The sequence below is a fragment of the Nelumbo lutea genome, chromosome 3 (assembly GCF_056320005.1).
Source record: "Nelumbo lutea isolate HS-2025 chromosome 3, American lotus-T2T, whole genome shotgun sequence".
Taxonomy (NCBI): Eukaryota; Viridiplantae; Streptophyta; class Magnoliopsida; order Proteales; family Nelumbonaceae; genus Nelumbo; species Nelumbo lutea.
Window position 1 is genome coordinate 7,725,217 of NC_142686.1, and position 19,770 is coordinate 7,744,986.

The following is a 19,770-nucleotide window of genomic DNA, read 5'->3' on the forward strand; positions in this document are numbered from 1 at the left end:
GGTCTGGAACCATCATTCTCATTCAGAGGAGAGAATGTCTATCTTTTTAACATAATCTGTGGCTCACACACTTTAATGGATGTATTTAAACCACGTCGACTTTAGTCTCGTAATAAATAAGGGCACGTTGTTTTCATGTGGATTCGTGTTCAGGATGTTGCCCCCAATAATCGACCAGCAATCATATGCCACGTGTGCCTACGTCTGCCACGTGGATCCATCATGAGCATTTTTGGGTTTCTAACCTTTGCCTACTTTTAGAGAACATAAACTAGGTTTTAGCTACAGTAAGTAGGGTCGATCTAGCCCGTGCAAGGGTTAACTTTGAGTGGGCCGTGTCTGTCTGAAACCAATAAAGCTAAAATTTATTTATCATTATTATCAGTTTATCACAATAATAATTGTACTGATAACAATGATAATAGCTAGCTCCCATGTCCCATCTTTTAGTGCACCCTATTATCTATATATATATATATATATATATTATGTGAACCAATCACACAAGAGTGGGCAGTGGGCTGGCGAAGCAAATCCTTTTCTTCTTCTTTTTTGGGCCCTCTCTTTGGGCTAGGCTATATTTAGAGGACCACTGGGTCCACTGCTAAAATTGGAGATGTGGTTATGACCGGTTACATTAGTTATGCTTCGTTCCTCCTCCACTGAATAATTAGAGAAGAAGCTCTGTCATCTGTGTAAAAGGATGACAAAAGTTTAAGATACAATATCATCTTTCACTTTTTTCTTGCATTTTGTTTATAGAAATGGAACAATCCAATCCAAAGTGGACGGGAAAAAGGTGCTTCACATATAGAACTTCAATACGAAAGTAAATTTGTTTTCCAATTTTTTATTGACTCAGTTTAGAAAGAGTATAAATATAAATTTGTAGAGTGCAAATCCTGTATTTTGTATTATTTTGTATATATTTATATTATACACATATTTGTATGTATACTCTTTCCAAACTGAGCGTTAGATTGAAAAGTTTCATGCCACAATCAATGAACAGTTTTCTTCTTCTGCGTCTCTTTACCACCTTATATTGACTGCTCTAGGAAAGTATCCAATCACAACTATACAGTTTTTTTTCTTCTATTTTTTATTTTTATTTTTTTTCCTTTTGTTGTAGTTGTTGATAGGCTAGCTAACACCCATCTCATCTCCATCGACTACAAAATGTTCCCTATATTGGTAATTACAAATCTAAGATAGACTAGAAAGTGAGTAAGAGAACCAATTTGGAATTTCCTAATCAAGGGTTATGAGCGCTCCATCAAACGGGCAACTCCTAGCCCCAAAAGTTTGCATGATCACATCGGACTGGTTTCTTTAGTTTTGCTCTTGGGTAAAATGTGTAAACGTTTAAAGGTTTTGACCTATTCATTTATTAAACTGTCTGAGCTCCCTGCTCCCCAGAAAGCAGAAACAATTGATAAGTTGAAAAAGAAAGGTTATATAAATTAAGTTGGACATTGTGTTATGATCCTGTGTTTATCTCCTCTTGTTAGATGATGGAACGATCACCAGCCAACATTTTTCGTTTTTATTAATTTCATAAAAAGAAAAATATCCGTCATCGGTCATTCCGTCTCCCTTGAGAGTAAATTCAAAAAAAAAACCAAAAAAACTCTGATTCTCTCTTTTATGTTTGGTTGGGTCATGGCCTCATGGGTGGGCTTAATTCTGAATCAAATCAAAGTAGGTTTTATAGAAAGATAAACTATTTTCATCCATTTACAAGCAAGCCGTTGTAGTATAGTGGTGAGTATTCCCGCCTGTCACGCGGGTGACCCGGGTTCGATCCACGGCAACGGCGTGAAAACTAATTAGCTTTAAATCTTAATTTTATTAATATTCAATCAGTTTCCTCTTGGGATTTGGGAAAAGGGGATAAGCCGAAGGTATGATGTTCCTTATGTTGTCCATCGCAACCACCTAGAATGTCAGTCGATATCACTAGTCTGAAAAGTCAATAACAATATGGTCAAAGCAAACTCAAAGGCTTATGGCTTTTGTGTTTTAGGTTGTGTTTGATAGCATTATCATTGTCATTTCAGACTGAAACATTTTAACTAGTGCGACTGCGTGAATGGTGTAAGTTTTAAAGGTTAGAGGAGCAACCTGTTTGATTAATGCTTAATGTTTATAGTCTCAACAGCAATAATGATTAGGCGTTTATGGTAGATATATGTGTTTGGCATGCCCTATTTCACGATGAAGTGTTTGAAGTAAACTTTTTAGTTTTATAGAACACCAATCACACTTCCAATTACTGTTATATTAATCTAACGGACAAGAATTTTCATATTTTATTTTTCTCCAATGTACAGGGGTATTATGTTTGATGATACCCCCTTGGTCAAACAAGTGTAGCTCTAACTTACATATATAAGAAATTCTATATGGGTTCAGTGAAAAGGAAGGGATAACTATCAAACAAGTTATCATGGCATTGTAAATTGGTTTACAAGCCTAAGCTTAAAGCTCTAAACCAATCAAAATTGTGAAGCAGGGTTTGAGGAATTTAATTCCCAGAAGCAATGTTTAATCTATCTTGGGTTTGAGGAATATAACTTTAACCTACTAGTGCCTGAATTATTTGAAGAATTCCAATAAGTCCAAGATGATACATGATGCACCATATCAATTCATCACCATGCCACATCAGATGATAGGCAAGTGCTATATTAGCTAAAACAATGTGAGAGACAATGGCTGTTGGGGAAACTTCAATTTAATGTTTCCTCCGACGCCTATTTTCAAACAAAACGTTTTTTGACTGTTTTGAGTTAAAAAGTCTCAATCAAATAAAAAAATCTCATTGCAATTCAAAACGCCTAAGTGGTACTAAGGTGACAGGGTTTCATCTGAAAATGGCAATGGTACCAAAAATACCCTGAGGGGGTGTTTTTTTTTTTTTTTCAGACTGAGAGAAGGGAAAATTGGTCAATGGGATTTAAAATCCCATTGACCAAGAATCTCATGTTCTCCTAGGTGGATAAATAACTTTTCCACCTAAGGGGAAAACTCCCAATCCCTTTTTAATAATGGATTTTTATGGCTAATTCTCAAGGAAAACTTACTCAGATAAATAACTTACCGAAAAGCGAACAGAGACTTGGTGGATAGAATATATTATCTATTGAGATTTTATATTTGTTTATAGAATAAGTGTTGTTCCTTCGGCTTTAGGGAATGGGATTTCATTCCCTAAAGCTCATCTCAAGTCTCAAGTCTCTAGTCCAGAATCTAGACAAGGTTAAAGAGGAGTTAATGTAGATCAAAAGCTAATTAGGAAAGGATCTTACAAATATGTAGATTTTAGCGACACTATCCAGGTACAAAAGAGCATCTCTTTGGCAACAGAACTAACAGACTTGAGGAAACTAAACATCAACTGTTTATCTGTAGTATCTGTTTGCGGGATCAGAACCTAATTCGCTAAGCTTCCCATACAGTAATTTGGGTTCCCCAGGAGATCTAATCTCATATATTTTTCTTTTTCATGCTGATAATTAACAACATTGGTTGAAGCAGAAGAAGCAACCCTTTGGCTCGTCTTCCATCTTGGCTTTTGGGGTCTCCACCAAGTCATCTCGGACAGCCATCAAAGAGCTTGTACCTGGAGACTCTGGTGGCAAGACTGCATTTTTGGAAGTGAAAATGGGAGATGGTATCATTCGCTCAGGTGGTGAAAGGGTCGAAAGATAATGTAATAGCATCTGCACAATTTGGCTAAAGTTGGGCCTGGCGTTCGGGTCCTCCTTCCAGCAGGAAGTTAGAATTAAGGCCAAATCCTCAGGGAGGTCTTCTGCACTAGGCCTCACATTCTGAAACAGAAAAAGATGACATTAATTTTCAGTCACAGAAATAACCGAACTACATAATTATTGCACTACTGCAGGGAACCACATGACACAAGCAGTGGATTGCAATCCCACCTAAGGTTACACATCAGGCCAAAATTTGTACCCAATTGAAGGAGCTCATTATATCTATAGGATTTCCAAGGTCATTGATGATTAGGATCACCCCAATCATCAGTCAGGTCGGTAGATATCCTAGATCATCGTCCAATCAAGACCACAGCATTGTATGTTCCACGCTTGTGCAGTTATGGTTCCTCACTTACGCATTACCCTTTACAAACTAACTAAATAGAAAGAAACACACTTTAAAAGCAGCTGCATAGGCTGCCTGCAGGTTCGACATCCCTTCAAATGGCAACCGATTGTGCAAGAGTTCCCATAACACAATTGCAAAGCTGTAGGCATCAACTTTGTGGTTATAATGCTTCTTCTCTCCATGCCTCAATGTGACTGTGCTGTATAACTGCATCAAATAAGATGGTCACTAAAACTGTCAAATAGTCATTGCAAAAGGATCCAAAAAAGAGGTTTTAAAAGAAGCTTACCTCTGGGGCCATCCAGCGGTATGTGCCCGTCTCAGCAGTCATCATCTCTGTTAGTGACTCTTCTCTTGCTAAACCAAAGTCCGCCAGTTTCACTGTTTTGTGGTCTTCAGTCAATATCAAGTTTTCTGGGGAAAAATTAAATCCAATTATCACCATCTTTTTCCTCAACTACATGAAATATCATTCTCATTCCAAGGGTGGACAATGTAAATTCCTGAAGAGAGTATCTTGACATAACATGAAAGGAACATCATGCTGTAGATTGCAACCCAGGTTAAAACATAAAGATGTTAACACTTTTGCACAAAAGAATTAAATACATGGTCATTTTAACCCAAAAAAGAAATATTTATCTGGCATACTTAACCAGCAACATATAATTTTTAAGATGACAAAAAAGGCATTGTTGCAGAGAAGCATTCTTGGCCTTGAGAACCACCAGACACTCCATAAAGATTGAGAAGTGCAAGTTCTCATTAATAAAAACACTTTATGTTAGACCAATTACATCTTTCCACCAGAATTACAATTAGTAGGGTACATCATACATTTAGGTGCAATCCACCACTTAGTCCGTGTCTTCATTTGTTAACGAGTCCTCAAGGTGTCTCAAGGAGATTAAAAAATATAAAGATAATAAATATACAAAGGAACTTAAAGTTTCAGCATTTTAAAACTGATATGCAAGATCTGTCCTATTTACTATTGTTATTCCTTTAACTATTGGAGTAAAATAATACACAGACAGAACGAAATCACTCATTCACTTCCAAATCTAGGTTTTCCTTGTCAAAGCAAGAAACTGCAGATTCTCAACTCATCCAAAGCCATATTGATATTATTCCAAACTAACTTGGGGAGTTACCTTTACTCTATTAATCAGGAATTTTAGAACAAGTATACACTATACCCTAATTGATTTGGATAAAATATACACATGATTTGACTCATTCAGAGTCTGAGGTAGATGTTACCTTTCATCATTCACTAACAGATGTGCCATTATGAAGCATTTACCTGTCTGAAACAGAATCAGTCCAATTATCTACATATAAACTTGATAGGGTTATGTGTATCACAACTAGGTTTTCAGGTCCACCATACCTCAGGTATGAGTTTGCATTTCCATGGCTAATTCAGTGCTAAAATTTGCACAGTGGAATCCAAAATTCAATGCATGGCAAGTTGAACCACGTGGTGAATCGCCAACAGATCACAAACACATGACACAGAAAACCATACAAAATGTAATTCTAGGAATGAGTTAGATGAGATTCTGCTCATTGTGCTGATGCTAATATGCCACTGATTTACAGTAGACCTAAATGAGTCCGACATGACTTAAGGAGGTACAATTTGCATTATCTGATATGTTAAATTTTGGTAATGGGATTTTTCATATGTCAGGAATTTTTGCAGGGATGTTCATTGTGTTTGAATTTGAATATTCCCTTATAAGGAGATTCATTGCAAAGAAAATTGAAATACAAAGTGATTCATAGGCTAGGCCAACCGGTAAGCCATCAGCAGAATAAATATGACCTATTACAGGAAAAGCATCCGAAAATCTTTTATGTGAAATTATCATGGGAATTTATACAGTTCTGTGAAACATAATTAAAAGGTAACAATTTCTCTTTTTCTTTCCTATTGGGGAGAGATTAATCTTATATGTTAAAAGTGCATTAAGGACCTAGGATTAGCTTTATTCAAATTTGTCCTTAGCCTCAGCATTGGCACCATTGATATGGGTGTTTTGCCCCTTAGAGCAACAATACCAACATATATTGGGCCAAAAAGCACAGTTCCATGGACAACCATAAAAAAAAATGAGTTGAAGTTTCAATCTCCAGAGAGTGGGAGAATTCACTGGATCTCAGGGAATTGGATAATTGATTACATCATTCAGGTGGAACAGAAAGAGAAGTGCTTTCTATAGGTTTCATAATGCATATAAAAATGAAAAATCAACACAAAATTGACATAGGCACTGGCTAGCACTCCAAACCAGTATTCTCTTTAAAATCCAAGCTTGAAATTCCAGTAGCACAGATTTAGTTTCTTTTCATAGAATGCCTAGACAAATCCTCCTTTCTGGTGCTTAGATGGCTATTCCATCTTACAGTATGGCGGCAAAAACAACTCAAAGAGCTACTCCATCTTGAGGGAATGCAAAATATCACAAAAAGGTAATACTGAATGACTAATATAGGAAGAAGGGAGCCCAAATGGGAGTTAAGTTGGAGCAGTGTCCTCTCCCCTTAAAAGCATTCCTTATAAATCCTTGTAGAGTGACAACAATGTATCAAAATTAAAACCTTTCACAGTGAATTAAAAATGCAATTTAGGTCTGGAATGTTGCAGGGCACTTCAGGAGTTCAGGTGATACAAAAGTTGCAAGAGTTGGAGTACAACAGACCATTATAAGAGCTAGTTTATACTACAATAAACTACATGAATTGAAACACATCTCTGCTGCAAAAACAGCATATTTCCTTTTCACTCTGAAATCTATCCCATCCTTGTCACATATATTAATTTAGTCAATCTTTCCAGATTACTTTCTGCACAGGCTCCGAAGAATCTTCAGTCATCAATAATGGCAGGTGCTTGGCAAGAAAAGTATCTGATTAAGGTGTTAAAGTTGACAAAAACCAAAATATGTGGTGATAATCTCAAAAACATCCAAGTTTTCGTCCTTGTGTGGCCTTTCATCATATGCCTCATGTAGTGATTTCTGGCAATTCAGTTTGGCCATTTCCTCAATAACCCACTTATGGTGAATGCATGTCTCAAACCTCCATGTTGGTTGCAGACTCAACCACAAGGAAGAGTTATCATCCACAATAATCTGTCTGCATCAAGAGAGGCTTGTCTTATTCTTCTGTTTTGAGTATCTCCAATTTGTTTCAACATGAAATGACTTTTGCCTATTTTTATAAGCATACGAGAAAAACCAGTGCCTTCTTTCAATATTATCATTTCAACCTTAACAATAGAATCCTTGAAACATCCTCTTCCAACTCAATCATCAACTTTCGTATAACAGTTAACTCATAGCACAAGAAGCCCTAAAAAAGCACCTAGTTAAGTTCTGAAAGTTCTAAACATGCACTTAATAAATTGAAGGTAGGATTCAAAGTGATACCAAGTTTATCTTCTTTCAATAAGGCTCCTCGGATTCACAAACAGCTAAAATTCCAGCATACAGTTTTTGGAATGCCTACAATGCTGTTTAGTAGCTCAGTCTTTAACATAGCTTCTTGAATGCAAAAGCATTCTGCCATCAAGTTGAAAGATTTAACTTGTTAAGTGGTAAAGATTAGTAGATCACTAACTTAAAAGAAAGCAATTTCAACTAGTATAAACAGTGGTGTACCTCCATTGTCCAATCTTATCCGATATTCTCCATTTAAGGGTAAAAGTAGAATTCAAAGATTGAGGTGTCAGAGTCAGTTGGTAATTAGCGTAAACTAATTTCAGGTAAAGAAAGGGCAAAGTTAAAATCAGGTAAACGATAAAAATAGTGGTCAGAAGTGTCAAGAAGTTAACTAGGGCATCTGTATTTCAGTATTTGAGCAACATAACAGAGAACAGGCCATTACCCAATGTTGGTCCCAACTATCTGGGATCTCAGGAGGGATGCACTGGAAATGGACCTAACTTTTTTTTTTTTTTTTGCACAAATGGCCAATCTTAGACTGGAAGTTGAAAATGCATTCTAAGGCTTTGTCGACCCAACATTTTACCACTACACAAGCAATGGCCCCTATTTGAGCAACATAACAGTAACACAAAAAATAAAAGAAGTTACAATACTTAGATCAGAACAATCTAAATACTTTCGGAACATGTTTATGAAGATTCAAAGTTTGTAGACTCTGGAGGAAATGAAAACTAATACAGAATTTCCAAGTAAACTCTGTGTAGAAGAACCTGCAACAAAAATAACGCATAGCGCAATGACACACCCAAGATTGATCCTCAGTCTATGTAGTAAAGGAGTACAACTATAATACTAATTGTAAACAAGTTTGAGATTGTTCTTCTACTCACAAACTATATCAATCTGGGTCCAAAAGAACCAAAAAATATCCCCAAGTAACGAAAGCAATCTAGGTCCTGGGTCCAGCAAGTGTAGAATTACTGAGTTCCTGATCCGTTATTTATTCTGGGGCACATAAGCTCTCATAAATGATAATGATCCAATCAGGTTAAATGAAGATAAGAGGATTACCAGGTTTTAGATCTCGATGGATGATCCCATGAGAATGCAAACACTCCATTGCGCGAGCAATATCAAGTGCAAAACCAATGGCAACACGTCTGTCCAAGCATCTGGGCCGCATGTTCAGCAAGTATTTTCGTAATGAACCACCCAACAAAAGCTCAGTCACTACTACCATGACAGGTTCCTTACATGCCCCTATAAACTGTCAATACACAATAAGAACAACTGGATAACATCCATCTTTTTTATAGCAAATATAAAAATTTCCATACGAAGCAATTAATATACCCTAGCCAGATCTAGATAAACCTTGACATAGAGCAATATAAAATTATTATCTAATAATTGTCAGCAGCAGGCTATTCGTAAAAACTAATTAAAAAATAACATTACCTTTACTAAATTTTTGTGTTGAACTCTAGATAACATTGCAACCTCTCTTGCAAATCTCGCTTCTCTCTTAGCAATCTCCTCGGGAGTTTCTCCTCTATGAACAACTTTAACAGCAACAGTCTGGTTTTTGTATCTAAGGAAAAGCCAGCAGACTGACCATGAGATAGGTGCAAGACAACTAGAAAATAGTTCTTTAAAGAAACCATAAGCATTTACTTTATAGGTTCGTGTTTGCAAGTTTCTGGATTTCGATTAACATTAGGTTCGTGTTTGCAAGTTTCTGGATTTCGATTAACATTTTAATGGACGTTGATGCTTAAGGCAATAATCTTGATTAGACAGACAAACTTGAAGAATTTACGAGTCTGAATTTCCCAAAAATCCCCCCCCCCCAAAAAAAAAAAAAAAACTTGGTCAGATTCAGCATCTGAACCAGAGCTATTCAGTTATCTGCATTGAACACCGAGGACTTCCATATTCTGAAGAGGCAGCCCTACCATTCCTTACGAAGAAAAAAAATGAAAAAGAAAAGGAGGTTATGAATCTGAACAATTAATTTCTTTGTAAAAGTTCAGAAGTAAGAAAAAGTGAGGATTTGTCAAATCTAAAGGGGTGTTTCCAATCAAAGGTAGAAATTGCCCATAAAAGCAGAATTATGGTTTTCCAGACAATAAAAAAGGAAATTGAACAGTAATAGAAGTAAAGTCACAAAGCATGAAGATCAAAATTCACCTTTTTTTGGATATCAAAATTCACTTAGAAAGGAGAAAAAGAACAAAGAAACCTTGCTGACTTACTTTCCTTCGTATACTTTGGCATGAGCTCCTTCTCCAATCCTCGGCCCAACAAAGAGATGTTTCGGATCGATCAGCCACTTGGCATCCAACCGGAACTCGTCGACTGCATAGAATCCATTACTAGATTCCATTTGTCTAATATAAGAAACAATCTACCTTCTATCTAGCAACAGGCAACGGGTCCTTGTACTCATCACTCATTTATAGTAAAAAGAGATCAAAAACCACACTGAAAGTTCCTTTTACTTGGATAAGCTGACATGAAACAGAGAACCGTAAAAAGCATACTCTGCTCTGCTCTCATGAGTCATGACTGAGTTTCCCAACATAACTTCAACTCAAAGATCAGGCACGAGGATCAAAACAAACAGATGGGAGGCAAAGAATATAAACCCACAAGTCTCAGAAGGCAGAAATATCACCCCAACAACCAATCGAGATAAGATGTAAAAGTTAATCCGAAACCCAACGAGTAATCAGAAACATATCACAGAAATTTTCATTGGGAATAGAACAGATCCCCCTGAAATGGAACAGGGGAGGAGAACCAATCAATGAATACTCTAAAGAAGATAATGATCTTCCTTAAATTTCACCAACCCAGATTGAAGTTTTGTTTGATGGGCAGTGGGTTGTGTTTATTTTAATCTTAATCATGTGTATAAAACCCCTCTCGATCTGCAGACAAAACCATGGAAGGAATTGAGTCTCTGTCAACAAAAATAAATAAATAAGTAAATATGCATATGTATGTATATATTATTTTTTTTCGTATGAAAGAAAGAAAGGAAGGGTAGATACATTTAAAAATACATTTTTTTTTCTTCTTTTTTAAAGTAAAGAAAAGAAAGTGTGAAGCAAAAAGTATTCTAAGTGCACATGGAAGCAAAAAAAAACCTATTGTGGCATACCAAAGAAAATAACTGTTTACTGTTCACTATCGGCTATCGGGTGCTTTATATTTCACCGTATAACTCATGAGTGTGAAAGCAGTAATGGACTTTTGATCGGACAGGTGGATTAAATAGAGATGAGAACGCGGGAGACATTTTCCTACCGGAGTTGGGATCGTCTGTCCTCTCATTCAGGGAGAGACACCTGTCCCCCAACACCACCTACGTTTTCCCTCGTATTACATTTTGACATTTTCTCTGCCCTCCTCCCCCGACCCTAACCTAGGACGTTAGGGCTGCGGGGTTGAAAATTCAATATTTTAGGATTGAAAAATATTAACCTATTTTAACTTCGCTTTGGATTTGGGCAATAGGGTTGAGGTCTTGGCCACTTCCCTTCTTTCAACACAAATATTGCCTTAATCTCATTTTTGTATGTATAAATAGTACATATGTGCAATTATATATGTATGTTAATAATAACTATTTATATTTTTTTTAAGATACTTGTTATCAGCTTTATGGTCATTATAAAAGGTAAATAGTTAAATTCAAGGGTGGTCATCTATTAAAACACTCTCTATAGTTTTATGAATTTACTAAAACCTACCCTATAGTTTTTGTTTTATTAAAACATCCTCTATACTTTACAATCAATTTATTTAATTCGTATTCTATTTGAAAAATGACAGTTTTATTAATTATTATTAACATCGATAGAGATAAATTTAATCAAAAGAAACTAAAAATAAAAATATCATTTTTCTCCTAGTAAAACATGAACAACCACTCTATTTTTTCCTATTTGGCCAACTTTATTTTCTATACAAAAAAGTATTAGGGGTACTTTTGGAATAAAATACCATGAATCCATGCCTTCAAATATTTTGCTCTCAGTTTATGTGATCATATTACTATTTTCATATGGCAAAACAATAAATTCTTAATGAAAGGTCAATTAAGTAAATAGGTTACAAATTATATAGGATGTTTTAGTATAACACAAACCATAGGATATGTTTAAATAAATCTGCAAAACTACAGGGGATGTTCTACTAAATGACCCTAAATTCAACTATATATATATATATATATATATATAGCCAAAAATAAGATCATTTTCCAAGAATGAAGTAGAAAAGTCAAGAAACCCAAAAACTTTAAGTTGGATTCAACAATTTGGATTAGATTATGGTTGACTTCAAGCCAACCTGACTTATACCCCTTATTGCAACCCATTCTTCCCTTTACCTCTCACCCCTTACTGGTCCAGCCCTCTAAAAAAAGAGGCAATGTGAAGAAAAAAAAAAGTGTTTTTTTGGTGAATATCAACCTTCTGCAACATTTTTCCATTGATTTTTTCTTTTTGGTCATGAAATAAAAAAAAAAAAAAAAAAAACAGCAACCATAATAGAACGGTAAGAGTTAAATGGATAAGGAGATAAAAGGAGTTCCTAAACCGTGAGTCTCCTTAATTGCTTCTACGTTGGTACACTTCTTTGTTTGGTGGCCAAGTAGTTTGTCTTCTCATACTCGGTCTCACGTTCATACCTCCTACCCTCTAAATCTCTTATCTTTATATATTACATAATCAAGGAAAAGTGCTACTCTGACCTTAGCCTCTCTCTCTCTCTCTCTCTCGTCTTTCCAAGGAGGCCAACGCTGTTTGGTTCACTTTTACTCTCATCTTTTTATTCAGAAACCTTGCCATGGACATTACTTTTTGGTGATCATGGGTTCGGCTTCAGTCAGGGCAAAGCCCATCCAAATAGCCTTTATTGCCTTGCATTGAGGATATTTTTGCACTTATGTGCTTTATTTCATAGAAAGATATTCTCAATGCAAGGTTGCAAAAGGCTGTTAGAACAGCGTGGACACATGTTTGTTCTGATAAAAGCCGATCTTGGGTTGAGCCAAGCATAGGCTACATTTAGCACTCCTTATTTTAATGACTTATCTCCTTTTAGGAATTAAAAACCCAGTATCGATAGGGGTATTTTAACTGCAAAATGAGATAAGTCCTTAAAATAAGAAATGCCAAATGCAGCCTTAGCTCCTGTGCTAAGGGTTATAAGCCAAGACTAGGTTTCAAGTCTATGAATTTTAAATATAAAATATTAATTATATGGAAAAATCTGTAACACCAGAAAGATATGGTACCAGAATAACTTTGACCATGTCAAAGAACCATTGTGAATTTTGATGAATACCACCTCATTGGTCCCCTTTTTAAAGATACCAGTTGATTGGCTAGTTGTAAGTTTTCCTAATGCCATGATACCATGTCTTTCTAGTACCATAGTCAAACCATGAATATATAATATTTTATATTATATGATATATAATATGTGCATAAAATTAATTCTAAACTATTACATTAAGTATTGCAGGTGCTGTGTTATAATATTTAGGGAAAATTCCCGATTAGTACCTATACATTAGCTCGAGTTACAATTTCGTTCCAAAACTTTAAAATGCGACAATCCAGTATCCAAACTTTCAAAACGTGACAATCCAGTACCTGAACTTTCAAAATGTGACAATCCAGTACCTATCATTAATCGGCCATTAAGTGACATTTGAAAGGTCAAAAATGACCTTCGAATGGTATCTAATTCTCTTTATCAAGCATCTAAACATCGACAATAAAATGAACAGTCCCAAATTCTAGATTCTTCTAAACAGTCACCAACTTTTTTGAATAGAAGAGGCTAAGATTTGGGATTGTTCAGTTTTTTGTCAATGTTTGGATGGTTCATAAAGAGAATTAGATGCCATTCAAAGGGTATTTTTGACTTTTCAATTGCCACTTAATGGCTGATTAGCATACTAATGAATGGCAGGTACTGGATTGTCACATTTTGAAAGTTTGAATAATAGATTTGTCACATTTAAAAAGTTCAGGTACTGGATTGTCGCATTTTAAAGTTTGGGGACCAAATTGTCACTTGAGCCAAGGTACATGGTAATGATTGAAAATTTTCCCTAATATTTATATATAAAATATATCATGAAATGAATTTTGTATAAATAATATATATGTAAATATGTGCAGACCAGGATGGGCCTAAAGTATTGGACCCAATCCCAAGCTCGAACCAGGCCTCAACAGACCAGGCTGATAATCATCCCTTTTTGTAAACCAATCTCATGTCTAATAGACATTCAGATATCTTGAAAAGCATTCAAAGGAAGAAGATGATTGAGGAATCTCTCGCTATCAACGTCTAATACAATGGTAGAATTTGAGAAAATTCAAATCTGCTAGCTAGGTGAACATTGGAACGTTTATTTTACTATTTCTCTTACAAAACTCTCTTATCTATTTTCTGTATCAAATCGCTCAAACAATTGCATCTTCTCCATCGCAAGAAACCTTTGTCACCCCCATTGAAGTACCAAGTACCAACATGTTCTAAGCATTCATAAATTGAGGCTCATTTTCTAAAACACCTTCTATTGTTTTAAAGATATCAGCACATGGTTGTTTACACCAAGATTTTAGAAAGAAACAATGTCTAGATGTTAGATCTATCAAATAATGTTTGGTTTAAAGAAATTAAAAAAGAAAGGACAGCGGTGTCTTTATAATTGGTCTACAACAGTGTATCTTCTTTTTTATGAACAAAGAAGAAAACTGACCGAATGAAGTAGTATTGACCACATTTTACCAAGAGCAAGAACAAAATTTCCATTGTTATTTTCATTTTATTAAATGTCCGAATGAATATTAGGGTCAAGACTATCATTTTAAATCTATGATGCGAAAAAAACTCCATTGAGCACGTCTCCTACAACCATAATCACCGAGATCTTAGGTCCAAATCCAAATTTTTTCCGGCCATATTGATAATGATCATCCCTAGGGCACGTCTCCTACAACCATGGTCACGAAGATTTCCTTGTTACCACCAAGATACACCTGTGATTGGATAAAAAATGGTCATTTATTAAAACATCTCTATAATTTTACGGATTTATTAAAACCTAACGTATAGTTTGTGTTTTGCTAAAATGGGTTCAACTATGACACGGTAAAGATATGATATCGGGAAAATGTCTAACCAATCAATTGGAATCATAAATGTGATAGCCAATCATGTGTTATTTATCAAAATTCATGGGTGGATTTTGATTGGTCAAAACTTTTTATTTATATTATTTCATATTATATTTATGTTTTTTACCTCTCTATATACTTAAAGCATTGGGAAGGTGTATGCATCACTTTGAGGTTGACACTTATATGTTTTTTATTCTCTAAATTATTGACACGTGCCTCTCTTTTCCTTATTTTCATTATTCTCTCTTTTCTCTCACCTCTCTTTGTTTGAAAAATTGCAAGAATGTCACATATAAACAAATCTCCTTATATAATTGTCTTTATAGTATTCAAAAATTATAGTAATACCACAAGACAAATCTCCTTATATAATTGACTCAATGGCATTCGAAAATTACATTAGTGCCACATGCAATTATTTACAATTATGACATCCTATAAATAAAATGCCATTCATCTTCTTTCTCAACTCTCTCTCTCTCTCTCCTATTCTCTATCTCAACATTTATTTATTCATTTATTTATTTTATTATTATTATTTAAACATTTATTTATTTAATAAAATTAAATAAATTATTTATTTTAATAAAATAAATCAGTAGAATAAAAGAGATGTGACATTAAGAGATAGATTTCAATTAACATTTATTTATTTATTTAGAAATAACTTACTAACAAATTATTCTCTCCCCTTGAGCCCAATATTTAGTGTTGTCAACAGATCGGGTCTGGTTCAAGATAGCCTATACGAGTCCCATCCCAATAGACTTTTATTTATTTAAGGAAAACTAGGGCTGAACCAATGGGTTCGTTCTATCCTAATGGAGCTAAATTGACTAAACATAATTATAATGGTTTTGGTTCCATGATTTTGTCTTGATTAATTATTGGATTGATTCTCATTTTTATTTGTCCATAATTAATGTAGGTTCGGAACCAAATATTTTATGAAATATATAATTTTTTACCTTTCTTATATTTTTTATCATGTTTAGTAAATGTGATAAATAATAAATAAGATAATATTAGTTAAAAATGTTTAACTTATTAACATAAAAGTAAATTAGTATTATTTTGATTTTGTTTTCAATATAATGAGGTCTATGATTCGACCCCAATTAAATAATCGGTTCAAGACTAGTTCTACATGGTTGTTTATTATTCATAATAATATAGTTGTAGCTATTTTATTTTAAAAAATACAACCTAATTTATTATTGTATCTCCCATGGTTTTCGAACTGTTGTTGACCCAAATGGTTGGATTGTTCGGCCTAGGAACCGTTTAGGCAATCGGTTTTGCTTTATCCCAAACCCAATCCCTGGCCAAAAACCATTGAATCAGTCAATCACCCATTGACCTTGGCGGTCGAATTGGACGATCATGCATAAATATTATAATATAACACTTATAATCTATACTAAAGTAGAAAAATACCACGTCATACTTTGAGCTTTCTCTCTTACCCCAACTTAGAACTCTAAGACCCTCTTCATTTTAGCATCTGTTTGGAATCATTGTTGTTGCTCTAGAAAATGGCGCCGCATCAACGCCATGTAGGAAAAAACATTCTTGCATAAAACAACCATCTATCTGGAACCGTTTCTCCAAAGAAAATGGTGCTCCAGGTCACGCCTTGGAATTCGGGAAGGCATGGTTTGGAGCAACGCCAATTTTGGCTTTTCCTGGAGCTGCAACTCGTTGTTGCCAACAGGACAATGATGTGGCAGTGGATAATGGGTAGAAATGCAGAAAATGTTTCCTGGAGTATTGGTAACGAACAGAAAATGTTGTTGCTCTAGGAAACGTCCTACCTGGTAGCAACGATTCCAAACAAAAAAAAAGGCACGCTTTTTGAGAAAACGATACTCTAAGCCACACATCAAAAAACAATATTGCAACTGCATATACTTAGCTTTTCTTGCTCCTTCGTGAAGTCATATCATCTCATCGATGTCAAACAAATACTTAGCCTTTCTTGCTCCCTCATGAAGCCATATCATCTCATCGATGTCCTCTCTCTCTCTCTCATTTCAACACTTCATCATGCCTGGCCCACCACTTAACATTTCACACCCTACCAGGCCTCTCACTTGGCCACATGGCAAGAGAGTTTTCAACGCAAGATAACTCTGCTTTTGCAAACTACCGTAACCTAATAGGAAACCATTTCTTATTAGTTTCATATCTTACCAAAACAACTTCCCTTTTCCCTTCATATGTTATCTCTTCCCGACTCACATGCGACTGAATGGTCCCTTCTTATTGATTTTACATACGACGCCCCTGTCAAAATCACTCCATTGCTTTCCCGAACTGATTCTCAAATGCGCCGGTTGTGCAAGAAATATTGGATGTTGGTGTTGTTCCAGCAACCGACGACTCTTTTTCGCTATCCAAACCCACCGTCAATTGGTTCATGTTTCGCAGTTATGCTCAGTTTGGAAGGAATACAATAAGGACAAAAAACAGGGGAGCATTTTGACCCCTTAGTCTTAAACACCATCGACCATTTACGTCCAAATGGGTCTGTTTTGCGAGAATCATTGGTGGTTTCCATTGTTCCGGCGACTGGTCACTCATTTCTGTCGTCCAAACCCACATACATAGGCCCTATTTCATATTATGGTCGAACAACCACTATACCGAGCGAATACCGTAGACGTTAATCGGGTGAAGAAGACAAATTGATCAGGGTATGGGTCGGGTACAAACGGACCGACCCATTAACAATGTTAATAATTACTGCTTATTGTTACTTAATTAATGTTAATAATAATAATAATTATTATTATTACAAATGGATGAATAGGGATGGCAATTTTTCCATTTCCCCGATCCCCCTGGAGATTCGTCATGAATGGAGCGGGGATGGGGATGATTTTTCCCCATGGGGACAACGATGGAGAAATTTTCATCCCTATTAGCAGGGATGGGGAGACCACTCCCCACCCCACGGGGACCCCGATCTCCGCCCGTGGGATCCCCGTGGGGATGATTTTTTAATAGATTGCAAATTTTAATTATTTTATTTTTATTTTTTAAATAAAATAAAAAGCAAAAACAAAATTATTAACATTATAAAAAATTACGGGAAATAGGGATCCCCGTGGGAATGGAGATGGGGATAACCTTGTCCCCTTTAACAGGGATGGAGACAGGAACGGGGATGGGGATTTTTGCGGGAATGGGGATGGGGAGAGGCTCCCCTCCCCACCCCGCACAGGGATGGAAATTGGGAACGGGGATGGGGAATTTTGCGGGAATGGGGATGGGGAGAGGCTACCCTCCCCGCCCCGCCCTGTTGCCATTCCTATGGATCAACCCATTCAACGGAAAGTTGAATAAGTAAAGTAATTACAAATGGAATGACCAATTAGTTACTGTTACAGTAATAATTAATTCAACACCGTTAATACTATTAATATTGTTAAATAATTAATACCGTATTAATTTAACATCTTTAATTAATTATTTACTATCGTTAGTTAAATATATTGTAATTAATTAAGTACAGTATTAATAAATATTGTTAATTATGTTCCTTAAATTAATAGTATTAAGTGTTTACTGTTAAACAATTAAATTAATAAATCATTTAATACCGTTAAATAATTAATTAACACTGTTAATACTATTAATGTTTAGAGTTACTACTGTTAATTAAGTTGATTAATGCTCTTAAATACTGTTAATCTATATATATAATAAAGTAAATCAGGCCACGTAATTAGTAGTAATAATTAATTATTTTATTACTATTTTAGTAATTCATAATATTAGTTATATTAATTAATAATATTACTGTTAATAACAGTAATATTTTTATAAATTAAGAATTATAAAATTTATTAATAAATATTTAAAATATTAATTATAAAATTTAAAAATAATTATTAACTATTTTGTGAATAATTAAAAATACTATACAATATTATTGTTTTTAGTAATTAATATTATTTTTAATAACTATAAATTAAAATTAGTGCTATTAATTATTAGTGGGGACTCATGTGATGCACGAGTTTTGTTAAAAGAATTTGAGGCGAAAGGAGTGTAGCTTGGGTTGGGTGGGCCTAACACGAGCCCAAGCCAACTCAACCAAAGCTTCTGCACAAGTTGGGCTTGAGTTGTTGATATTCAAGCTGGGTTTGGCCAAAAAACTCCAGGCTAACCTAAACATAGGTTGGGCTCAGGTTGAGGCCTTGGGTAGTTCAAGCTCGACTAGCCTCAAATTGAGCCCATGCCAACATTTTATGATATATCTACATATCATCAATATGTTTTACCTAGAAATTGGGCTATAAAACTCAATACGACCAAGTCCGAGTCCAACTCAAGATGTTAGGTTAAACTCGGGTTGGGCTTGAGTTGGTAAATTCGGGCCTAGGTTAGTAAATTATCAGTAATTATTGAAAATTATCAGTAGTTTTTCACTTACCAACCTAGCCCTAACCCGAGCTTTACCCAACATCTTGAGCTTTGTAACCCAATTTTTAGGTATAATATATTGATAATATGTAGATATGTATATCACAAAATGTTTTGCGGGCTCAAATTGAGTAAATCGATCTTGGGCTACCCAAGGCCTCAACCCAAGCCCACTTGAATTTAGGTTAGGCTCGAGTTTTTTGATGTAAGCCCAACTTGAAGTTCGAAAACTCAAGCCTAACCTATGCAAAATTTTTTATTGAGTTGGGTTGGGCTCAGGTTAGGCCTACCCAAGGGTGGAACTAGAAATTTTCTTTTCTTTTCTTTTCTTTTCTTTTTTAAACAAGAAAATGAAATAGAAGGTAGAAGAGGTAGGGTTTAGAGAAAAATGGACTAACAAGATTTGGGTTTATCATAGATTTTTTTTTTTAAAGAAAAAAAATAAACATGTTACTTATTTATTTATTTTATTTTCGGAGTTGGACGAACGTTGGAGATTGGTCCTACATTTTAGTTCAAATTTCTTTTTTTGTTTTTTTGTTTTT

At 35.1% G+C, this 19,770-nt stretch overlaps 1 protein-coding gene and 1 non-coding gene across 3 annotated transcripts; one reads left to right on the plus strand and one right to left on the minus strand.

Moving 5' to 3' along the window:
- The first annotated feature begins 1,747 nt into the window (after positions 1-1,747).
- Positions 1,748-1,819, plus strand: TRNAD-GUC (transfer RNA aspartic acid (anticodon GUC)). The gene has a single exon. It is a non-coding gene; the product is annotated as a tRNA-Asp (tRNA).
- Positions 1,820-3,279: 1,460 nt separating this feature from the next.
- On the minus strand, positions 3,280-10,951 carry LOC148862694 (serine/threonine-protein kinase STY13-like). Of its 2 annotated transcripts, none has more exons than XM_088979062.1 (7): positions 10,750-10,951; positions 9,839-10,548; positions 9,042-9,174; positions 8,655-8,850; positions 4,418-4,542; positions 4,177-4,335; positions 3,280-3,833 (listed from the first exon to the last, which is right to left on the minus strand). In XM_088979062.1, the coding sequence occupies exons 2-7, from the start codon at positions 9,967-9,969 to the stop codon at positions 3,519-3,521; spliced, it is 1,059 nt and encodes a 352-aa protein (XP_088835188.1). In that variant the 5' UTR covers positions 9,970-10,548; positions 10,750-10,951; the 3' UTR covers positions 3,280-3,518. The 2 variants fall into 2 exon arrangements, with proteins under 2 accessions (XP_088835188.1, XP_088835189.1); XM_088979063.1 differs by having other exon boundaries at positions 9,839-10,516; positions 10,750-10,827.
- Between the last annotated feature and the right edge of the window lie 8,819 nt (positions 10,952-19,770).